This window comes from Sabethes cyaneus, chromosome 1 (genome assembly GCF_943734655.1).
Source record: "Sabethes cyaneus chromosome 1, idSabCyanKW18_F2, whole genome shotgun sequence".
Taxonomy (NCBI): domain Eukaryota; kingdom Metazoa; phylum Arthropoda; class Insecta; order Diptera; family Culicidae; genus Sabethes; species Sabethes cyaneus.
The window spans coordinates 138683113-138705973 of record NC_071353.1 but is presented as its reverse complement, the minus strand read 5'-3'; the positions used below and the strand labels follow the sequence as shown (position 1 = coordinate 138705973).

Below are 22861 nucleotides of genomic sequence, written 5' to 3'. Positions count from 1 at the left end.
TGAATAGAATTAATAGTGAAATCAATTCGGGGAAAAGTTTCTTTAATTACAAGCTTCCATTGCTGCTAAACTAGCTCAGGGTGCATGTTTTCATTGCGTTTGATCGATGTGATTTGTAAAGCACCAACTGACTCCTCTGTGACACGGTACTCTAAGGTGTAAGGAAACCCTTTGCATGAAAAATATAAAAAATGAAGGAAAAAAAGAACCAGTTAAACGAGAGTAACTTTCCAATAATATTTATCGAAACAAGTTTCCGATCACAATTGCCAGAGTTTGACTTTGCCGATTTTTTTCCGTTAACGAATCTACAATTACACATCACGTGTAGTCGGTAGTAGTGATGCAACTAGCTGCCGCCACTAGAAACTGGCAACTGGGTGGGTGGGTGGTCGATGTTTGTGCTTTAGTGCTTTTTATTTGTTCGACCGCACTGGAAAAAAAGCTCTTCTCCGATTGCTACTTGGTTGTTTATTGACCGAAACTAGTAGATATAGCTACCTACGTGAGAGGTTGGCTTGGCTGAAAAAAGTATGGAAATGTTTTAAAATAAACACTTTTTTCGCATAGAACGGCAGAGAAACGCTAGGAATCTACAGGACATTTCTCAAAAATAGTTTGAATGATGCGGAGTCTTAAATAACGATGGAAAACATCCGACTAAATCAGCTAGGTGGATTAAAACTGCTTCCGCTGCATCTAATACGTGCAGAGTCATTGCGACAAGTGCCTATGAATAAACTCTTCCAATGTTCCTTGTTGGAATTGTCTAGCTCGGAAGTCACACTTGTGGCTTACCCGGTTATCCTATGTGGGATGCCATGGTGACAAATCCGGCGGTACGTGCCACCAGAACAGTCGGGCAGATCATTCTCTGGTGACTGACTGGTGGAATCCGTTTTCACTGCTCTAAATGAGTATGATTAATGATGGTGTACATCTTTTGACGTTGGCCCACGTGAATGCCGGTTTCTTGAAAGTGCACACACAGGATTATCTAATATTAATGATATACACTCTTTTACACAGACAGACACAGACACACATGTACCGTGGCAGGTGGGTATAGATTAGCGTAAAATATCTTGCAGAGTGGCGGATTGGTGGCGTACGTCTTGATCGGAGAAAGTCCTGACAAGATGGTATCAGTCCGTACGTTCGGATGCATTGTTGTATCCTTGTCGTTCCCTGCGGGATAATTTCGTTAGCCGCACGCACGCACGAACTCAACGTCAACGTCGAACGGCTCAGCTCTAGCGCAGCCTGCCGCTAGGAAGGGGTGCTGCTGCTGCAGGCAGCCACAAAAAGTGCTTCCGTCTTGGGTTTCAGGCTTTTCGGAAGCATAAGCATACGATGGCAAATGTGGCGGTACAATTTCGTTTGCTCGTTTGTTCGTTCGTTCACGGTACAAGAGACGTGTATGTTAAATTAATTTTGCCTTCGGAAGCGTTTATTTGAAATGCAATATCTAACATATATGATGGGTGGAAGACATATGACTAATAACAAGGCACGGTTGGGTTGCTGTCAAAATGCGACGGTCTGCTGAAAGAATTTTTAATCCAATTGTTATGTAGGCGGTATTTTACAAATAAAGCGTGATATAAACCAGTCAATTTAATATAAGCATTAGTAAATTACAGAAAATGTTAATAAGGAAAATGGCTTTGCCATTCGAAAATATTCGGTCAACCAGCCACTGCGAAGAACTGGTTACAGACAGGAAAGAACGCCACGTATTTGGCAAACGATGTCCCAAATTAGTAAACATTTATTTAGTGCTTCACGTTCGTTCCCATCATCCATCCGTCGGGCCGACGGCGGTGTGGAATGATTGCGTTCTATTTATTCTGCGGCCAAACCATGTCGACGGCGTGGTGGATGTAATCAATCGGTGTCTTTCAATCATTGACTCGCACCCTTGCGTGAAGCTTCGAGGGGGTAGCTCCCGCTCCCGTTTGTTGCTTTGAATAGGAAGCGCGTTGCGAGCGACACCGAACCGGAAATGCGTATTTTTCTCATCCGGTAATCCCTAATTGCGGGTTTTCAGATGACAATCTCAATGGGTAAATTGAAGATTAAATCCAATCTGCGGAAGCACTTGAATTTTGCCCCGAATTGTAGATGAGTTTTCCTCCAAAGTCAATACCGAAAATTGAAATGCTTGCATAACAACAACAATAGTTTACATTGACAAATACTCGAACAAGTGCAATCACGTAACAAATAATATTGCCGAAATCGAATCCCATTTTCGTGAGGAGTTTCTGTTTTGATTAATGGTCGTACGTTACCGTGGAGCAAAACAACCTAGGTAGATACTGCAATTGGAAGAACTGTCCCTACCATGTGCGCCCAATGCGATGACAAGCTTAGTATATACTCCCAGCATGGGGAGTCTTTCGTACTGTGACACTCACTAACCAAATTTCCGTTTTCCACCTTCTATTTTCTCCTTCCTGCAGGCCTGGCAAGCGGTACGGAATCCGTTCGAGTTCATCAAGCCACCGGAGAAGATACACCCAGTGACAGGTGAGAATTGATGGTCATTGAGATGGTTGTTAACTGGGTTGTCGAGTAGAGTAACAGGAGCATTAGGAAGTGACCGTTCGATCTTCGGTGGACGGGGAAGCCCCAGCTTAGCAAGGAAGCTTAGGACACATCAAAGTGGCCCGCTGCGTTCGTCGGTTGGTCTGGTCAGTTCGAAGGACCACTCCGCCGGCGGTACCGCCAAACCTAGACGAACCTAAACCGTATCCAATTTCACACAAGGAACTGTTTTTTAGACTATTTTTAGCGCCGGTTGACTTTTCGACCGCCCCGCAAGTCGTACTCATTTCAGGAGCAATTTAGGAACATTGTGATATGATGGGGCTCCAATTTCATTACTTTTTGTGTTGTCCTTTTCGCGACGACTTACTGTGTCGTTTGAAGTTGAACTTTCATCGGATTCAGCTGGTGCTGGTGTAAAATTACTGCGGAAGTTTGAAGTATGTTTTGAGAAAGGTCAATTATTCTTACAAACGTTACAGGTCATCCTCCTACTATTTTAAACTATGGAAAATATGTACTATTTAATCGTTGAATGCACTATAACAATTTTCAGTGAAGATAAGCGGACTCATTTTGCAGCTGCCGGTCGAGGATGATAAACTTTGCTTGTTTGGCTAATTGGCTGCCAGCAGCTTGTTTGAATAGGAACATTTATTTTGATGGCTTACGGCTTGTCTCTATTTAATACGTGGCGGATAGTTATAAGAAGAGCATGTAGATATAATCTCCTCGATGCGATGATGGGGTTACCCGGTTTACGGTTCCGATGCGTTGAACTGCGTTTTGTGGTCGAGATGGACGTAGGACGCCCCATTACAGAGGGGTTCGTAACCAATTGGGAAAAAAATATTTTATGTAATTGCACTCCACGATTGGCTAGTTTTTTATTTTGATGCAAAGAGTTGAACCGCTTATGAAAAAAGCAGTGCTTTTCGATTTTTCTGCGCTGTATGAATAAGTCTTATAACAAGCATAATTATCGACCGGACATCGAAAGCCATTAGTAAAAATAAAAAGGATAAAAAATAATTAAAACAATTAGCTATTAACAATTCCACGGATGGAAGATCAGCGATTTTGATAAAAACTGTGAGTTATCGCCACACACACACAGATCACGATCCGTACAGATCATGACAAACAGTGAATCTTTAGCGATGATCACAAGATTTTTTTTTCTAAACAGTCTCAGCAGTCGATCACAGTGTTACATCTTACCTAGCTGCGAGAAAAAAGGTCACACATATTGTTTGTATTGTGATTCATACGATGCACACAACCAATCGTCTGTATCTGTTATATTTCTCAACGCAAGCATGCAATGAACATTATCTGACATGAGGTTTGTCATAATCTGTACGGATCGCGACAAAGTGTTTGTCGCTTACAAGTAATGATGCTAACGAATCTGATTCTGATCGCTTCTATGATCTTGATCGCTAGAAGCGATTTTTTCCATCCCTGAACAATTCTGATATTTTATCATAATGATAAATACTTCTGAGAATTCTGATTTTCGAATAGAATACGTTAATTGCTGATACAAGAAGTAGCTTTTTATTCCATTTTAAGTTTCAAGTCCAAATGAAATTCTAATTTATTACCAAATTTCAACTCTGATTTCATTAGACCAACGCACAGTGGTCCAATCAGCGAAATACGTGATCGTTTGATATAGCGCCGAAATGTGAAGTTTTTCGCATATAGTACCTTTAGGAACATTTCTTGGTATAATAAGCCCCTTCTTGAGAAAGAAATCTTTGGGTGATTAATTCCCTTAAAAGTGAGATACGAAATTTATTTTCTCGTATATTCGAGATACAGGTTTGGTACTTTCGGCAAAGTTGTAATAAATATCAATGCAAACAACTTTGTCAAAGACACCATACTTTTATCTCTTAATGGAAATTATCTATGAAGCGTTATTCGAGGACAAACCTTTCAAAACCCTGACCCGAATTATACGTAATTTTCGGATGTTTCGGAGATTTTGAGCTTTTTTGATGAAAAATAGTATTTCTTTGAGCATAAATATTTCCCAAGGTGGCAAATGGCGGCAGATCAAACAACTCGTACTTAAGAGTATAACAACAAGATGTGTTGCTTATTTTATTTTTGGTTTGAGTAAAGTTAATTGTTAACTGCTTGTCAATTCGTGTTTTCTAATTAAATAGTTATTTAGTCATTCCGAGAAAATTCGGCCTTCTGTGACTGTTGCTGAAATTCGGCCTTTTGGATTTCGGCCATTCGTGATTCGACCATTTGTGTTTCGGCCATTCAGTACCAGCCCATTATGAGTGTAATCTTTTGAAAAGACACCAATCCAAGGTATAGAACAAAATAGACTTAAGTTAGTCATTTGGAAGCTTCTCTCTTATTAATTTCGTCAAATAATTTTGAGTCTACATTCATTTTCGACTCGAAACTAGGCGAAAAATTTGCTGATAACTCAACTTGTTAGAAAGAGATTGTCAATGTAAACAAAATGGCATTTGTTGCATCCGAAGTACATTTTAATTGTTCTATAAACATGACTGAGATGGCTTTTTAAAACAACTATAACTTTTGAGGATACAAACAGATACAGACAATTGATACTTGCTTTTAAAGGTTTTTTATTGTTCTTTTAAGTAGAAGTTGTTTGATCTGCCACCATCTGCCAACTTGGGAAAGATTTAACCCTCTAACGGGTAAGACCGTCTGTAGACGGCCTTCGCTTTTGGAGCTCCAGAGCCGCATACGAAATTTGTTTTTAATTGGCAATATGCAAAATGTGTTCAGAACAGGTTTCTTGACATTTTGATACTAATATCATAACATTCTGACCATGCTTTCAAAAGTTATAACCTTTCAAAAACAAAAATTCCGAAAAATTCAGAAAATAATTAATGCGCGAATATTCCCCTTTTTACTTTTGAAGGAAAAGGCCATCTAGAGCAAAATGATTGACCTAAAAAAAATTTCTATGAGTAAATTTCATGCATTATTTTAATTTTGTAATATATCTGAATTGAAAAAATATCTGGGCAGAGCGTTAGACATGAAAAAAGAAAAAGAGAAATTGAACTTTTTCTTACCTGGCGCTCCTCCAGATAATTATTTTTGCATGAAAATCAGAACTTAAGGTTTTTTTGTGTGTACTTTCATGATAAAATAGTCATTAGCTTGATCGAATCGTTTTTACGGTGTTGCCCGTTAGAGGGTTAAGCTCAAAGTAGTACTATTTTTCATCAAAAATGCTCAAGATCTCCGAAACTGCAGAAAATCGCGTATAATAATGTTCTATAAAAACGTTGATTTTAGCAAGATAAACAAGTTTCTAGAAAACTATGGACACGTAAAAGCTGCCAGAATAAGTCAGGGTTTAAAAACTGTTTTGAAGGGTATAATTCGAACCAAATAAAACTTGTTTCCTCCAAATCTGCTTCAATTTAAATTATAAATCAGCTTCAATTTAAATTATAAATCAGCTTCAATTATAAAACAGGCTTCATTTTCAGCTTTTGCTCAGTAGATGCTCGTTTGATTGCAGCGCCTCAATGAAACAGAATTCGAAAAAGTAGTATAAAAGGCATTTGTAGAGTTAATTATTAACTACATTATTGTTGAAGAAAGTATAGTTCTCTCTTTTGTCTTTACGGCGCTATGGGGCTGCTACACCGTTGGTAGCAAAAAGAGCGCTCCTTTGGCTACCAACGGGGTAGTAATCGCATAGCGCCGTAAATACAAAAGATAAAACTATACTTTCTTCAACAATAATGGAAATAATAATTAGCTCTACAATTGCCTCTTACACTACTTTTTCGAATTCTGTTTCGTTGAGGCGCTGCAGTCAAATGAGTATCCACTGAGGAAAAAACCGAGAATGAAGCCTGTTATAAAATAACCTAGGAGCCTGGTTAGTCCTATTATACTCAAGGATTTTGTACTACAGGCAAAATGCCAATTCGATACTTTTAACAGAGTTTTTCAAAAAGGCATGCCTGTTGTGCAAATTGAAAAAGTCAGAAGATCGAACGATGATCAAGTTTTTCACTAAAACGTCGTGTAAGGGAATGTTTTGCCGTGTTTTACCCTACAACTTGTACTGAAATCAGAGAATGTACTGATAGGAAAAGGAGCAACTTTTAAAGTGTTCCGATTTTGTTCAAATCTGGTGTGTTTGTGTCAAGCTGAAAAATTTTAGATCCATATTTTTTTATTGGAGGACTAGCACATCCTTGGCAGTACAAAATGCATTCTCTTTTCACTTCACTAACTACACTTCCAACGAAACGGAAAACATGCACAACCATTATATTATAACCCAACACTACAGCACTAGCGCACTCTTCCAACACAGATATCAAATTCACCTAGGTTCAATCGTCGTAAGGAATCTTCGACCTGTTGGGATGGGGAGATTTTGTCACTTTTTTTTTCTAAAAATACGTCAAAACTATGATGAAGTTTTTCCAACCAATCACGAAGCGAGGATTTCCAGTTGCCTTACTTACTTAATAGGCCTAACGTCTGACGACAAGGCCTGCGCAGTATAATTTCTCCATTTATTTCGGTCCATGGCAGCTGGTCTCTTCAGTCCCGCGGGCACCCAGTGCTCGCCAGATCACGCTCCACCTGGTCTTACCACCTCACTCGCTGTGCCCCTCTTCGTCTTGTTCCTACCGGATTCGATGCGAAAACCATTTTTGCAGGATAGCTGTCCATGGGATAAGACGGGGTAAGAAGGCCCGGCAGGGTAAGACGGACCACATCGATTTCGAATAGAAATCCTTATTTTTTTGCAATTAGGCTACCGTACCTTCTTTGTTGACGTATTTGAGTACTTTCGAAACACTCTGTGGTGATCGGCCACACGAAACGTCAAAATTAGAATCAAAACAAACTATCTTGAACTTGTTCAGCATTTGCTAGAACTGGAGGAGCGGTTCTATGGACTCAGTATGATCAAAGAACTGGCACTTGAGTTGGTTGAGCAGTACAACTTAATTTTATGTTAGTTACAAGCTAATTTTATGCTATTTTATGAAAAATCTTAAAAAAATTTGTTTCTGTTTTGAGTAAATACTATTGAAGTTAGTTTTGCAACTCTGAAAAAGCACAAAAACTGCCACGATTCGTCTAACTCCGTCGTGGTCCGTCTTACCCCTTTGGTGGTCCTTCTTTTTTTTTTTTGTATGGACTCATCACTGCGACCAGTATAGTTAGATCTATTGTGATATCGCCCGGGTGTTTGCTGTATGACCTGCACTGCATTTATTTGCTATAATCGCTATTGAGTGAGCGATATGCTTATTGAATTTCATGCGTGCTTGTGTGTAATTGGGTTTTACCCTTCTATCAATGCTTTCTCTACTTTACCCACCTCGTTCCACATGACAGCGCACAGTCCCCAATTATAGTCATCCCTGGCACTGCATACCAGTGCATTTAACTATAAGGGTCTCATTTTGCACTGTCAATAGGCCTTATCGGGATAACATAGAATGCAGCATTAAGGAAGGGTAAATGAGGGGCCTGAGAATAAACCCATGCTAAAAGTCACTTTGAACATCGAATGGCTTGATTCTACTAAGATTCGAACCCTGGTCCTTCTTACCTCGCCTGAAAATTGACGCGTGATATTTAGGCGGTTCAAAATTTAACGAAAAATCGTGGAAAAATACACAAAACAAATAATAATATGATTTTTAATCGTATGACGGCCCCCCTAAGCTATTTAATTGCTTAGGGGGCCGTCATACCCCGTCTTCCCCTACTTCGTTCGCCGTAGAGACACGCGAGCTCAGAATTCGAAAAAGTAGTGTAAAGGGCAATTGTAGAGCTACATTATTATTTAAAAAAGTGTAGTTCTATCTTTCGTATTTAATGCGCTATGGGGCTGCAACCCCATTCGTAGCAAAAAGAGCGCTCATTTGGCTACCAACGGGGTAGCAGCCCTATAGCGACGTAAATACGAAAGATAGATATACTTTCTTCAACAATAATGTATATAGTAATTAGCTCTACAATTGTCCTTTACACTACTTTTTCGAATTCTGTTCAGTTGAGGCGCTGTAGTCAAATGAGCATCTACTGAGCAAAAAACCGAGAATGAAGCCCGCTCACCACCTACCGTTCGAAAACTCCGAGTACTCGTAGGTCCTCTTCTAGCAGTTTTCCGTTGAACAATGTTTCAATATTTTCCATTTTTCAATGGTGCGTGGTATGAAATCTATTGGTTTCTTTATTGGAGTTGATGCGAAGAAAATTTTCCGATGGATCGACGCAAACATATTGAAAATTGATCTGGGAACCGCTAAGTTATTAATTATCGCTCAAAACCTATCATTTGTTCGTAACGCTCAAATTTTTTGATTTTTTTGAATGACCCTATACCAGCTACCTTCCTAAAAGACATAGTCCTACGTCTAAAATGCTGGTATTTTTAAAAATTTTCATTGGATTGAAAAGCAATAGGTAATTATGACGAAGCAGATTGCACATTTTCTTTCCACGTGTTCACAGTAAAACTAAGATTTTTATTTTTGGGTGTTTTTTTCGATTCATTCACTCCCTTTACGTTTGGTTTTCTTTTATTACGGCGTTACTACTGTATTATTTCCTGTATCATTTTAGTGTCATTTTTGTATCATTTTATATTCCTAGGGCAGTTTTTTGATTTTTGGGCGCTGCTTTTTTCGCATTACTGCTTTATTTTTGAATTGTTTTGTGTTATTTATGAATCGTTTTTGTCATTTTAGTATTAATTTTACATTTTGTTGAGGCCATATTTGTATCATTTCTGAATAATTTTTCATTTGAACTTCATTTTTGTTTTACTCTTTTGTGTGTTTTCTCTTATTGCGTTATTTTTGTATTATTTCTGGCTTTAGTTTTTGTATCATTTTTATAAAGTGTTGCAATTATTTTTTTGTTCTTTCAAGGCATTTTTGTATTATTATTCATTTCTGTAGTGTATTCTTTGTGTCTTTTATTTTATTATTACATCATATCTGTGAAAGAAAGCAGATAGTAATATTCGCCGTGATTGTACAACATTTCGCCGTATACCATTTCGTGAAAAACCTTAAGCGGAATGTACCATTTCACGGAAAACTTTTTCGCGGAAAGTATCATTCGCTGTCGCTCGTAAGGACCCAACTGAAGGAAAGTAATAGAGGTCAGTAGACCTAGGAAAACTAATAAACCTAGATAGTGGTAATTTCTGCGGTGGTTCCCCCCCCCCCTTCCAGGGGCCAGCGCTTCCGACGGCACTTCCGACGCACAGTGAGACAACTTCAAAAATAGTGAGACATAAGTAATAGTCTCGAAACCTCAAGACATAGCATAATAGTTACTTCAGAAAAGTTTCTTCATTGATTAAGCACTTTCTAGTGGTGAAAAAATATTCGGAGATTAGGGTGTCCCTAATCAGATACAAAAAATATTTTCTCTATTTTAAGTCAGAAATGACAAACCTGTAGGTAACAAACCTACAGAAAAGTTGCAGCTAAACTATTTTTGAGAAACTTTGTTGAATACTGCAGATTTCTATCTCTTACATGAAAGAAGTCTGGAAAAAACTATGCCGTTCAGTGAAACTGCACTGAAACTGCTAAAAGAACCAGTTCTTTCAACCAATACCATAAATGAAGATAAACAAGATGAGTAAGGTGAAAATAAAAATATAGGAAAAAAAAATACTAAAATTACAAAACTAAACTACAACATATTCATCGACTTATATAAAATGCTATTTAACTGCAATATATTGATTGTTTTGCTTTGTGGAAACTGAACAACACTATGGTTTCCATAGTTTTCAGCTTTAAAAACGGTTGCCTTCATGGTAACTTTTCTCAGATGTTCCACAGTGTTCCGCCCTAAGTTGTACATGATATGATACAGCATAAATTGATTCACAAAAAATAAGTGAGATTAGCTGCTCATAGCTGCTCTCCCCTGAGAGACACCCCCTTAAAGATTACATGTAAAAATTAAAAAACCAGTGACAGCTGCTAAAGGGAAAAAGATAGAGCTCTACTGTCTTCGACAAAAATATGCAATTTAATGTGATTAATAATTTTTTAGAACATTTGAAAAGCATACGAAGCGTTATTAAAGAGCTAGATCGTAAAAACTGTTTTAAAGGGTGTCCCTAAGAGTTTGGCTCTATAACTTCTTTCATGTAAGAGATAGAAATCTGTAGTATTCAACAAAGTTTCTCAAAAATAGTTTAGCTACAACTTTTCTGTAGAAAACAACCATTTCTGACTTAAAATAGAGAAAATATTTTTTGTATTTGATTAGGGACACCCTAATGTCCAAATAATTTTTCACCACTAGAAAGTGCTTTTTGAATGAAGAAACTTTTCTGAAGCAACTGTTATGCTATGTCTTAAGGTTTCGATGCTAATACTTATGTTTCACTATTTTTGAAACCATCCCACTGTGCGACGGCGGCAACACTCGCGGCCGTCTCGCTCTGAATAATCTAGTGTTACTATAGATAGTTTTTGTGGTCTTGTTATTGACTATTGTTTTATAGAAGAGTCTCGAATTTCTCGAGTTCGATTAGTTTTTGGGTTACGCAAAAATTTCTGTTTTATTTGTATGAGAGTCCTTATCTCCCTACCGCAGGGGTGAGAGGTCTCTAACCATCATAAACTAAATACAAGACTCCAAAGTCCTCCACATGCCTAATTTGGTTCCATTTGCTTGAATAGTTCTCGAGTTATGAGGAAATTTGTTTATCATTTCTATGGGAGCCCCCCCGATTAAAAGGGGAAGAGATCATAATTCATCATAGAAAAAATATCTGCCCTCTGAAAGCCCCACATGCCAAATTTGGTTCCATTTATTTGATTAGTTCTCGAAATCAGATGAAATTTGTATTTCATTTGTATGGAAGCCCCCCGCCCTCTTAGAGGGGAGAGGGGTTATAGTTTGTAAAGAGGGTAGGGGTCTCAATTCACCATAGAAAAAAATTCTTGCCTCCAAAAACTCCCACATGCCAAATTCGGTTCCAATAGAGGTTTTCCGTCAGATCATACCCCTCCTTTTCTTATTTTTTCTCAAAAGTACTCCCAATACGAGTGACAATGGTGCAAAAATATATTTTTTTCGTTGACTCTAGAATTTACTACGATTTTTTAAACAATGCATATTGCAAGAATGTTGAGTTTCTTTTCACCAAATCACGAATGTTGAGTTTTAAAAAATTCGTTTCGGCTGCACTGTTTATCAAAATTTTCAGATTTTCTGGCAGCATTGCATAACAGTTTTTGACATATGTGTATCAGCGGTAGAGTGAAAAGGATAAAACGAATGAAAAGCTAATGATTACCTTCTTTTTCATTTCGTTTGTTGCTTGCCACAAGAGTAAAGAGTGGCACAAATGGTTCCGAAGTGGTGAAAATAGAGGACACTGGTACAAAAAGGCATGTAAGACATCCGAGAAGTGACCAGTTGAAATATACGTATTTTAGTTTTTCATTTTTACAGTAGTTAGAGGCTTTAATAAAGAAAGTTTTATATGGGTATCATTTCTAAGAGTCAAAACCGAACATTTAGTGAAAAAAAAATTTTTGACGGAAAACCTCTATTGCTTGATTAATTTTCTAGTTATGTAGAAATTTGTGTTTCATTTGTATGGGAGCTCTCCCCTCCCTCTTAGGCGGCGGAGGGATCTCTAACTATCATAAGAATCTTGGCCATCTAAGAATAAGGTCAATTTCTACGAATAAGGACAATTTGGGACATGTTTTTTGCAACTTTGTATTATTATTGAATAATTTTTCCTCCATTTTTGTATCATTTTTCATTACTGCGTCAGTTTTTTGCAGACAATTATCACCTAGGTGACTCGCTTTGTCACCTAGATGACACTGTTTGTCACTTAGGTGACAGGGGTTTGTTACCTAGGTGACGCGGTGACTCGACTCGCCGTGGTGAGTCACGGCGAGTGACAATTGTCGTATTGAGTCACGTGACTTGCAGAATAAGGGGGTTTGTATTTGGTTTTGTTTGCATTAAATAATATCTAGACCCGAATGACCAAAAGTTAAAGGGTCTATAAATAAATAAATAATAATAATTAAATAATATACTATTGCATTGATTTTGTTGTACTGTTTGTATCATTTATGTATTATTTTTGAATCTTCTTTCTGCTCTTTTTGTGTCATTTTGGTGTCATTCCCGTATTAGTTTTGTGTCATTTATTTTATTACTAGCTGATTGCCTGATCTTACTCGGGGCTCCTCTGTCTCTCAGCCACTTGTACATTTGTTATTGTGCTGAATGCAAGAAACATTATCTGTATTTGAATGTGTCTACTCCGTTTGACAGCTCTCCTTCTCCCCGTTATCCATCAGCTACTTGTAAATATGTCTTCTTTTTGGCAATCCCGCTAAAGCGAGAAAATCTATTGGTCCAGAAAGAAAGAAATCGGTCCAAAAGAAAGGCTATCCGTCCAAATATAAGAGAAACGTGCCCTTTCACCCATTTGAACCTTCCTCCCTCATTGTAAGAGCCAGCCGCCCTTCTGTCAACCCCTTGCAATGATTATTTTATGTTAATGAACATATGTGCCAAGTTTAATGAAGAATCCTCCAGGCGTCAAGGGGATTCAGTGGGTAATATAGAATTTAACATGAAGGAATTTATTTAAGTGAAAAAGTGTATTTATTACTTTGCTGCATTATTTCAAACAAATGTTCAAAGTTCTCAGTTTTTCTATCGAATAAAAACTTTGGTGACTTAAATTCTCCTATGATAAGTACAGTACCCTTTAAGGAGGCGCCTCAAGCAAATGTTTTACGATACCTAATATGCACCTGTGTAATGGTTTTGGAATGTTGGCTGTATGTAGCGTAAAAAGTCTCGCGAAAACTTTTGAAATGCTATATCACTGCTGATAACTTAATATGCATGATAGCAATCAGATGCTTTAGTTCTAAGTGAACAATCGTGGAAAGAAAAATTGCACCAAAAACGTTCATATTAATAGTAAAGAGGAATCGAAGAACTATGAGCTCTATTAATTTGATAAAATAATAATACGTACATCCCATGTGGATAAAAAGCTGCTCAAGAAAACAGAAAGTGAAGTGATTTTACACATATTACATGAAAGTACTTGTTAGGATTAAAATATACTAACATCACTTATGTTCCTATTGTGCTTTGTTATTAAATCTCTTCACTTATGTGTATAATTAAGTCAATCTCAATTGCAGTTTTCCTCTCAGCGGGTTTCACCGCTTGTTAACAAAGCGAGAATAAAATCTTCAACTTGAACTTCAAGTCCGCACGCACGCACGCACATATTGTTTCGCACCCATCACAAGAACGTTTTTAAAAATTTATCTCCCTCTGACTCGTCATGTTTTGGCCTGTGAAGCACTTGCTTCGGGTCAGCGCGGATTGTGTGTAATCCGTGATTTTCCGCTGCATGATGGCGCGCGACGTCGGCCCGGTGTAAAGTGTGACAGAATCTAAATGTTAATGTAATTTTTATCAAGCTTATCGCACGCTAGAATTGAAAAGACAACAGACAACCCAGTTGGGGCCAGGACCTAGGCTTGCCACTTGAAGCTGCCAGATGCAGAGACAGGCAGTCAGTCAGTCAGTCAGTCAGTCAGTCACTCTCACTATGCATAGAATCGCTAAATTTGATTTGAATACATTTCATTATTGCCAAGAAGGCTTTTGGTTGATTTCAATAATCATTGTGTCAGCCCGAAAAAAAAAGTTTCCGACCGAAGCATGGGGGCACAACAAGTGTCTTCTGCAAGCAACTTGAGGATGATGTAGATTTCATGCATAATGCCTCTTCGTAGGGATGAAAAGAATGTTTATGGTTTATTAGCATTTTAAACAAATTCTCGGAAAAATCAAACTTGGAGTGGGTAATGAAATTTAAATAAGGATTTACTAAGTTAAAATTGTGAATGAAGCTTATCAGCGATACTTTCAGAGCACTATTTTTGCATATTATAGATTGCATGCACGTCACATCGGAAGAGGGTGAATTCTTCTTCAAGAAAACGGCACCGATAGTCGCAGCCCCCAAGCATGGACGACTTATCGACATCCTGAGCGTGGCCCCGGTCATGGACGTGTGTGGGTTGTATTTCGTGACTGACCCGGACAAGATAGTGGAAGTCAGCATCAAGCACGTCGACGTTAATTGCGATTTGGGCGGGCTGATGTCCTTCGTCGACGGGTGGGAGCTGAATGGAATGTACTTTCCCACGGAGCACGATCATCCCAAGAGCATGGAGCAACGGATCGAGGAGTTCTGCAACGATCCCAAGCTGTGGCCATTCAAACCGGTTCGGAAAGCATTTCGGTCCAGTCAAAATGCGGCTCTGGTACAGTACCGGATACCGATCAGCGGTTCGTTTGTGGTTTCGGTTCGGTACATCCATAATCCCGACCGTGAGTCGCTTGGGTTGGATGTTGTTGTGAAAGGAATTAATGAAAAATGGTTTTTTCAGCTTGCAACATTATGGCAGAAGGAGTAGCTCCATTTTATACACTGAAAAATCACGGCCAACATCGGAACTGCTCGCTGACGGCAGTCTTTCCAGCGGTGATGTCAGTCGTTGGAGTAGATGTGGGCGAACGCAAGGATGGCGTCAATTATGATGTAAGTGTAATTTTGCAATTGCTTTGAAATTTTCATTTCCCATTTCTCATTTTTTATTCTTAATTTTTATTCTTCATTCTTCATTCTTCATTTTTCATTCTTCATTCTTCATTCTTCATTCTTCATTCTTCACTCTTCATTCTTCATTCTTCATTCTTCATTCTTCATTCTTCATTCTTCATTCTTCATTCTTCATTCTTCATTCTTCATTCTTCATTCTTCATTCTTCATTCTTCATTCTTCATTCTTCATTCTTCATTCTTCATTCTTCATTCTTCATTCTTCATTCTTCATTCTTCATTCTTCATTCTTCATTTTTCATTCTTCATTCTTCATTCTTCATTCTTCATTCTTCATTCTTCATTCTTCATTCTTCATTCTTCATTCTTCATTCTTCATTCTTCATTCTTCATTCTTCATTCTTCATTCTTCATTCTTCATTCTTCATTCTTCATTCTTCATTCTTCATTCTTCATTCTTCATTCTTCATTCTTCATTCTTCATTCTTCATTCTTCATTCTTCATTCTTCATTCTTCATTCTTCATTCTTCATTCTTCATTCTTCATTCTTCATTCTTCATTCTTCATTCTTCATTCTTCATTCTTCATTCTTCATTCTTCATTCTTCATTCTTCATTCTTCATTCTTCATTCTTCATTCTTCATTCTTCATTCTTCATTCTTAATTCTTCATTCTTCATTCTTCATTCTTCATTCTTCATTCTTCATTCTTCATTCTTCATTCTTCATTCTTCATTCTTCATTCTTCATTCTTCATTATTGATTCTTCATTCTAAAGAACAAAAGAACTAAAGAAATTTAAATTTAAAAATTTAAAATAAAAAATTATCAGCAGAGAGCAGTAAAATGAAACATGAAAAACGAAAGCAGCAAAAAGGAAGCACAAAGAAGGAAAATATATACATGATGCATGAGAAGCTAAAAAGAATACAGAACTAAGCAAAGAGATTGGAATCAAGTAAAAATTGGTAAAATTTCAAATCGGCAAAAAGCGAAAAATGTTGCGCAAAAACTAAAAAGTAACGAGCAAAGAACAAATAGTAAAACGCAAAAGTCAGAAAAATTAACATCAAGAGGCGATAATGAAAAACCAAATTCTAAAAACAAGAAGATAAAAAGGAGAAAAGAGGGGACAAAAAGGGGCTAACATGGACATAAAAAGTAAACAAAATGGAGACAAAGCAGAGAGAAAAAGAACACAAGAGGCAGACAGGTAGGGGACAAAATGGAAACAAAAAAAGAAACAAAACGGAAAAAGGAGGTTAAAGGACATTTTTTTGTATGCCAGAAGGCCATTGGGTTAAAAGGCCACTGCGACAGTCCTAATGATCGTCTTTTGTGGCAGGCCCCGATTGCTGTACACGGGGTTAAAGGACATAAAGAACCTAAAAAAAGAAAAAAAGAGGCAAAAAGGAAACAAGTAGGAGACAAATAGGAGAGAAAAAGTGCCAAAAAGGAGACAGAAAGAGGATAAAAAACAGACAAGAAAGAGATAAAAAGGAGACAAAAAAGTGATAAAAAACGAGGCAAAAAGAACTTAAGAAGGGGCAAAAAGCAGACAGAAAGGAGATAGATAGTAGGCAGAAAAGGTTTAAAAAAGCGACAATAGGATACAAAAAGGAGACAAAAAAGAGATAAAAATGAAATTCTTTTTTATCTTATTTTTATCTCTGTAATATCTCCATTTTGTCTTCAGAATAGACAAAATGAAACAATGAAACACAAAGGAAACAAAAAGAAAACAAAAAGGAGATAAATTGGAGACAAAACGGAACCAAAAGGATGATAAAAGGGAGATAAAACGGAGATGGATACAAAAACAAGCAAAAGCAGACATAATGGAGACAAAAAATAATCGAAAAATACACAAAAAGAGACAAAAATGAAACAAAAAAGAGAGAAGCCAAAAGGAGAAAAGGAGGATACAAGAAGGTGATCGAAGGAAGACAAAAAAGATACAAAAAGAATTCAATAAGGATCGAAATGTGGACAAAAAGGAGATAGGAAGAAAGCAGAAAAGATTTTAAAAAGAGACGAAGAGTAGACAAAACGGGGTTTACTCCGGGAGGCAAAAAAGACAAAAAAGAGAGAAAAAGGAGGAAAGAGAGAAACAAAAAAGAGACGAAAAAGACACAAAAGGAACGAATAGGAGAAAAAACCAATAGCTAACAAAGGATACAAAACGGAGACAAAAAAGAAAAAGGAAAACAAATAGGAGACAAAAAGGATGCAAAGAGGGGGGAAAAAGTAGATTAAAACGAGACAAAAGGTAGCAAAAAAGGCAAAAGAATTGATGTCTTCTCTGATGTCTGATGTCAAAGAAGAGGCAAAAAGGAAACAGGTAGGAGACAAAAAAGGATGAGATGGAGATAAAAAGGGGACAAAAAAGTGACAAAAACGAAATAAAAAGAACCCAAGAAGGGACAAAAAGGGGACAGATAGGACATTGGATAGGATAGGAGATAAAAAGAAGACAGAAAAAAGTTTAAAAAAGACAAAGAGGAGACATAAAGGAGAGAAATTGAAGACAAAAAAGAGATAAAAAGGAATTAGAAAAGAGACAAAAAGGAGACCAAATACATATGAAAGTAGACACAAAGAAGACAAAATGGAGACAAAAAGGATGCGAAAAAGAAACATGAATGAGATAAAAATGAATAACAAAGAGTCAAAATGGACACAAGAAGGAAACAAAAAGGAGATAAAAGGAGGCAAAGTGGACATAAATACAAGAAAAACATACACAAAAGAACTAGGGCAAAAAGACAAAAGGGGAAATATAAAAGAAACAAAAATAAGGCGATAAAGAAACAAAAATAAGGAGACAAAGAAACAAAAAGAAGACAATAAAGGGACAATAAAGACAGTAAAAGGATATCAAAAACTTAAAAAGAAGGGATTCTTGTTGACAAAACGAAGGTGGTGAAAAAGAAACAAATAGGAACCAAAAAATGCAAAAAGGATGCGAAAAGTAGGTAAAAAGGAGGCAAATGTTTTAAATTATTTTTTAAAATGAACAACAAAAATTAACAATTAGCAGAAACCAGAAAGCGAATGAATAAAAATCAAAAATAAGCATTAAGAAATTTAAAATCACAAACTTATTTCAAATTAAATTCTCATTTTATCTCTGTATTTTTGTTTCATAATTTTTATTGCAGGTCAAATGATGTTGGATTCCAATTTTTTCTTTTTACTTTCTGTATTTTTGTTGTTTATTGTTGATTTTAAATTTACTTTAGGTCATTCATTTTTCCACTTAACATGTGTTTGCAAAAAAAAATCCAACATGTGTTATTTTCTTCTATTTCTTGTTCCCAGTGCGATCGACCGGGCTCGGCGGATAAACTGGACATTGGCGGTTCGACTGGGCTGGACTCGACCAGCATGGACCTATCGAGCTCGGTATGTGGCAAAAGCGGTGAGCTCGGTCCGGAGCAGGCAATTTTTTGCGGCACATCGACGGCTCGGCTCATTTCCAGCGGAAGATACGCAAACCAGGCGATGATTGCCGTTCGGTTAGCGGACGAAAGCGACATCCCGCTGGCCACCGTTCTCTGTGACATGAGGCGGAAGAAGAGGAAGTAAGCGCCGTCGGTAAACAGAAGGCAGTACACACAGAATTTGTAAAATAGTGAATAAAAAAAACAAAAGAAAATATGATCTCGCTGTTTCTTGGTCGATTGCGTAGGCTACGAACTATTTGGTATAAATAGGAGAAAATTAATGTGCAGATTACTCTGATTAAAGGTTTAAGAATTACCTGCTTTCCTACTGCGTCTAACTTTTTCTTGACCAAAAAAAGGGAAAACAGCAAAAATGCAAGTGAAAAACAAACAAAACACACGAGCCGATATTTATTTAAGGTGTACCAAAATCTACATAAAATTAAAGTGAATTAAACTTAAAACAAAAACAGGCACAGGAACACACATCAGCATCATGCGTAGTGAACTTCAGAAAAATAAAGCAAAAATGAATGTTAACTTTGACAAGCCATCGAGTGTTTCAATTGCGGGAACCAGTCGTCGCCTCGGCAAGGAGCCGTTCACAAGCGGCATCGTCCCCGTACTCGGACCGGGCTATATCGCAGAAAGTCTCCCGGAGGCAATCGGCGTCACAACCGGCTGCCATCAGTGGATCGGCATATTTCTGCTTCAGCTTCCAGTACTGCAGCAGGTCCGCTTCAGAGCGGGCAAATTTTTGCAAAAGCCCATCCAAGGATTGCGGGCTAAGATCTGCCAAACCGTAGTGTTCTTTGAAGGTGTAAGCTTTGAACCAAGCCGGTTTGCGGTCCGGGTGCTGGTTGGCCTCGGTTAGATTGTACATCCACGATTCTTGGTCAAGGATTTCCTGTGGGGAGAAGAAATGAAATAAGTTGTCCCTTCATAGAGTATAATAATTGAACTTACAAAGGTCGTTCGGTCAGCGTAGAAGACCTTGTAGTTTGGGTTTAGTTCTGAGAACGCCGTAGTAGAGCCACCATTCCAGGCCACGTTAACCGCCGCGGAAGGATCGCTTTTCTTGTAGTAAACATTGAACTCATCAACATGGGAATGACCGTTGAACTGACCCTCGATGATGTGAGCGAATCTTTCCACAATTCGGCGGTACTCTCGGGTCCAGCCGAGATAGCAGTAGTTATCGTACGATGGCAAGTGCCCAAGTATGTGAACTTTTTCGTTTGCATCCTCCGCGGCAAGTAAAACATCGTTCAACCACTGAAGCTGTTTGGTGAAATAGCTATCGGTGATGAACAGCCACCGATTATAGTTGAAACAGAAGTTATTGTTGAGGGCAATGATTCGATGTCCAAGCGGGCTCAACACGGTGTAATAACCGCCTTCGGCGAGAGTATCGTTAACATCATCCGGAAGCCAATCATTCCACTCCTCAGTGATTAGATCGTACAGATATTTGGAACTCAATGCATCAGGAACCTCGTGCGGAGCATATATATTCGACGGATGAGCTTCGTGGTTTCCGAGCACGGGATAAACCGGAATTCCGGCAAACCGTTCCTTCAGTAGACGGTAAATCTTTTGCATAGCATCAATGTTGGTCTCCAGTGTAGTATTCCAGGTGAAATGGTGAATGATATCGCCGGTAAAATAAACTGCATCAATGTGAATGTGTTGGGCTCGGATTTGGTCCAACACATCGACGACGGCATGCCACGGGGTATCGCAGGCATGATAATCTCCCCAGTACCCAGCAGCGTTACTCGAATCGGCCGGCTCAAGGTCCGGTAGAGCCCGACAGCACGTCCCGGCACCACAATCGGCATTGACTCCGACCGTATATTCCGGATCGTAGTGGATATCGGTCAGATGAACGATGGTCAGCGGCTGCTCGGTGTAATGAGTGACCGCCGTCGGTTTGGATGATTGCAGAGCCTTGTCGGATGGGCTGATGTCGACCGCAGGGTATCGATCGTTGAAAACATCCGAACCGGTAGCGACGCAGTTTTCACCCTGATAGGTAATTTCACAAATCCTTTGCACGGTTGGCAGTGTATCCAGCTGTTCCAGCATGTACAGAATCAAATCTGCGTTCATTTCGACATGACCTTCGCAAACGAAGGGTTTCATATTGAAAAGATTACAAATGTCCTTCGCTAGTTTGACCAGAACAGGTCTCTCCTTATTTTCCATTTCTTTGTAGATTTCCAGAAACGTGTAACTAGCAGATAAACACTGCAGGCACAGTTTTTTATTCTTTGCGTTGGGCATCTCATTCAGAGTAATTTTAGTTTGACTGGACTTGATAAGATCCAGCAGTCGAACGAAGTTCGTTGAACTCACACCGGTGGCCTGGTGGTGTTTGAACTCCTCCAGAAACTCGGTTAAATATTTTTCTGTCACAAATCGATCACTTTTGTTAATAAAAAATTAATCCCGACAAATCAAACAGAACTCACCGACCTCCACTTCGACCGTTGCATCTTCACATGCCGAATTACCGCTGGTCTTACAAATAGAATTGCCTGTTTCGACGAAAGCTTTACCTTGTGTCCCACTGATAGTCAGGCAAACTATCAGAACCAAAAATGCAATGGAGAGTTGCCTCGTCATTTTCTACACACCGGTCCTGAAAGGTCTCAGGCCTCGAAGCACTTCAACAAACGTTCGATCCCAACTGAATGACAACGAGCTGTTGTTCGGGTGTCTTAAAGCCTCGCTGCGATGCTGATGAGAGAATATTTAAATCCCCTCGGGTGATGGATGTGAGAGCAGCACTGATAACGGTACTAGAAATGAATACCTACCGTCTGTCTGCCAGTACTGTTTTTGAGAGGTGTATCTTATCGATTTTATTACCTCGTATGGAAATTATGACATAATAAATTGGTCCGAGATGCTGGCTACCGCTACAGTGCTGTTTGGAATATTTAGGATAATAAATTTATTATTAATTTTTGTATCGGCAGTTTGATTTTGGCAATTGGATGACAATTCGTCAAACAAATATTTGATTTTGGTCGACTTTGTCCTGCATAAAATGATTCAGAACGGCAATTTGGTGCATTGATACAAGCGTGTCTCGAAATAACTCAATACTCTGAAGTTGATAAACTAGTAAGAAAAGGTGCAGCATCACCTTTGTTTCCTTGAAAGTCGGTTTCAACTCCGTTCTGAAGACGAATCCACTTAACCCTTTGGTTTAGCCGGAGTGTATCGTGTTCCACAAGATTCACGAATTTTCCGCCGTGAACCCGACCCCAGTGCAAATTACTACGCCAGAAATTTTACCATCACAGCAATTAACAGTTCTAGAGTAACATGTGGAAAGGGCCTATCTGTAAACGAGAGAATCTCTTCGCGTCTCCTCTCTTTCGCTTATCACGGCGGTGCAAATGCACTTGAATATGCTAATTTTCCATGAAATTGTAGCTGACGTTATTAGCCAGCTATTGGTTAGGGAAAACTGCATTGGAATGCCATGATAAACGTAAGAGAGGAGACACGAAGAATATTTCTAATTTACAGATAGGCCCTTTTCACATGTTGCGCGAGATGTTGTTCATCGCGCTTTAACGGGAAATTAGCAGTCATTAACATTTCGCCGGAGCCCGGAGAACCCAATTTCAGAAGTAGTTTTAGGGCCCAAAAGCGGGGTTCTGATTATAGAAATGTATTCTCTGCATTTTTCTTGCCAATCTGAGCACAGCGAATATATTTTCATGAACAATATTTTTGTTTCAAACAAAATATTGCGACATTTGCCTCTATTTAGACTACCCCGATTTACACGATTATCACAGTCGAATCTCGCACACGATTTCGCTCAAGGAAAATGAAGTGAAAAAGAAGGATAAGAAGGAAAATTAAGTCAAACTCAGAAGTTGATTAAACTTAAAGCCTTTGTAGTGTCAGATTAACAGTGCCAAATGCGGTACGTTGCATTAAATGATTATCACAGTAGTCTAAATAGTCATAAAAGGGGCAATAAACTACTTTGAAAATTTGTAGAATCGATGACGACTAATTTCACCTTAATGTAGATGGTGGATCCCATAGCATGCCATCACCATTCGCCGTCAACAATGCCGCATGGTTTTACCTTTGTTATACTATAACAAAATTGGTCGAAAAACACGAAGTTGATCCGAGGCCCGGAGGGCCGTGTCACATATACCAATCGATAAGGT

At 38.4% G+C, this 22861-nt stretch overlaps 2 protein-coding genes across 2 annotated transcripts in view; one reads left to right on the top strand and one right to left on the bottom strand.

Moving 5' to 3' along the window:
* Positions 1 to 18798, top strand: part of LOC128746295 (corticotropin-releasing factor-binding protein) — a 28076-nt gene extending 9278 nt beyond the window's left edge. The window contains exons 2-5 of the mRNA XM_053843343.1: positions 2466 to 2532; positions 14539 to 14979; positions 15039 to 15190; positions 18532 to 18798. Coding sequence (XP_053699318.1) covers positions 2466 to 2532; positions 14539 to 14979; positions 15039 to 15190; positions 18532 to 18798 — 927 coding nt within the window. The remainder of the gene's footprint in view (positions 1 to 2465; positions 2533 to 14538; positions 14980 to 15038; positions 15191 to 18531) is intronic.
* Positions 18799 to 19218: 420 nt separating this feature from the next.
* On the bottom strand, positions 19219 to 21284 carry LOC128746294 (sphingomyelin phosphodiesterase 1-like). The gene is made up of 3 exons (XM_053843341.1): positions 21131 to 21284; positions 19623 to 21067; positions 19219 to 19563 (listed from the first exon to the last, which is right to left on the bottom strand). The coding sequence occupies exons 1-3, from the start codon at positions 21282 to 21284 to the stop codon at positions 19219 to 19221; spliced, it is 1944 nt and encodes a 647-aa protein (XP_053699316.1).
* Between the last annotated feature and the right edge of the window lie 1577 nt (positions 21285 to 22861).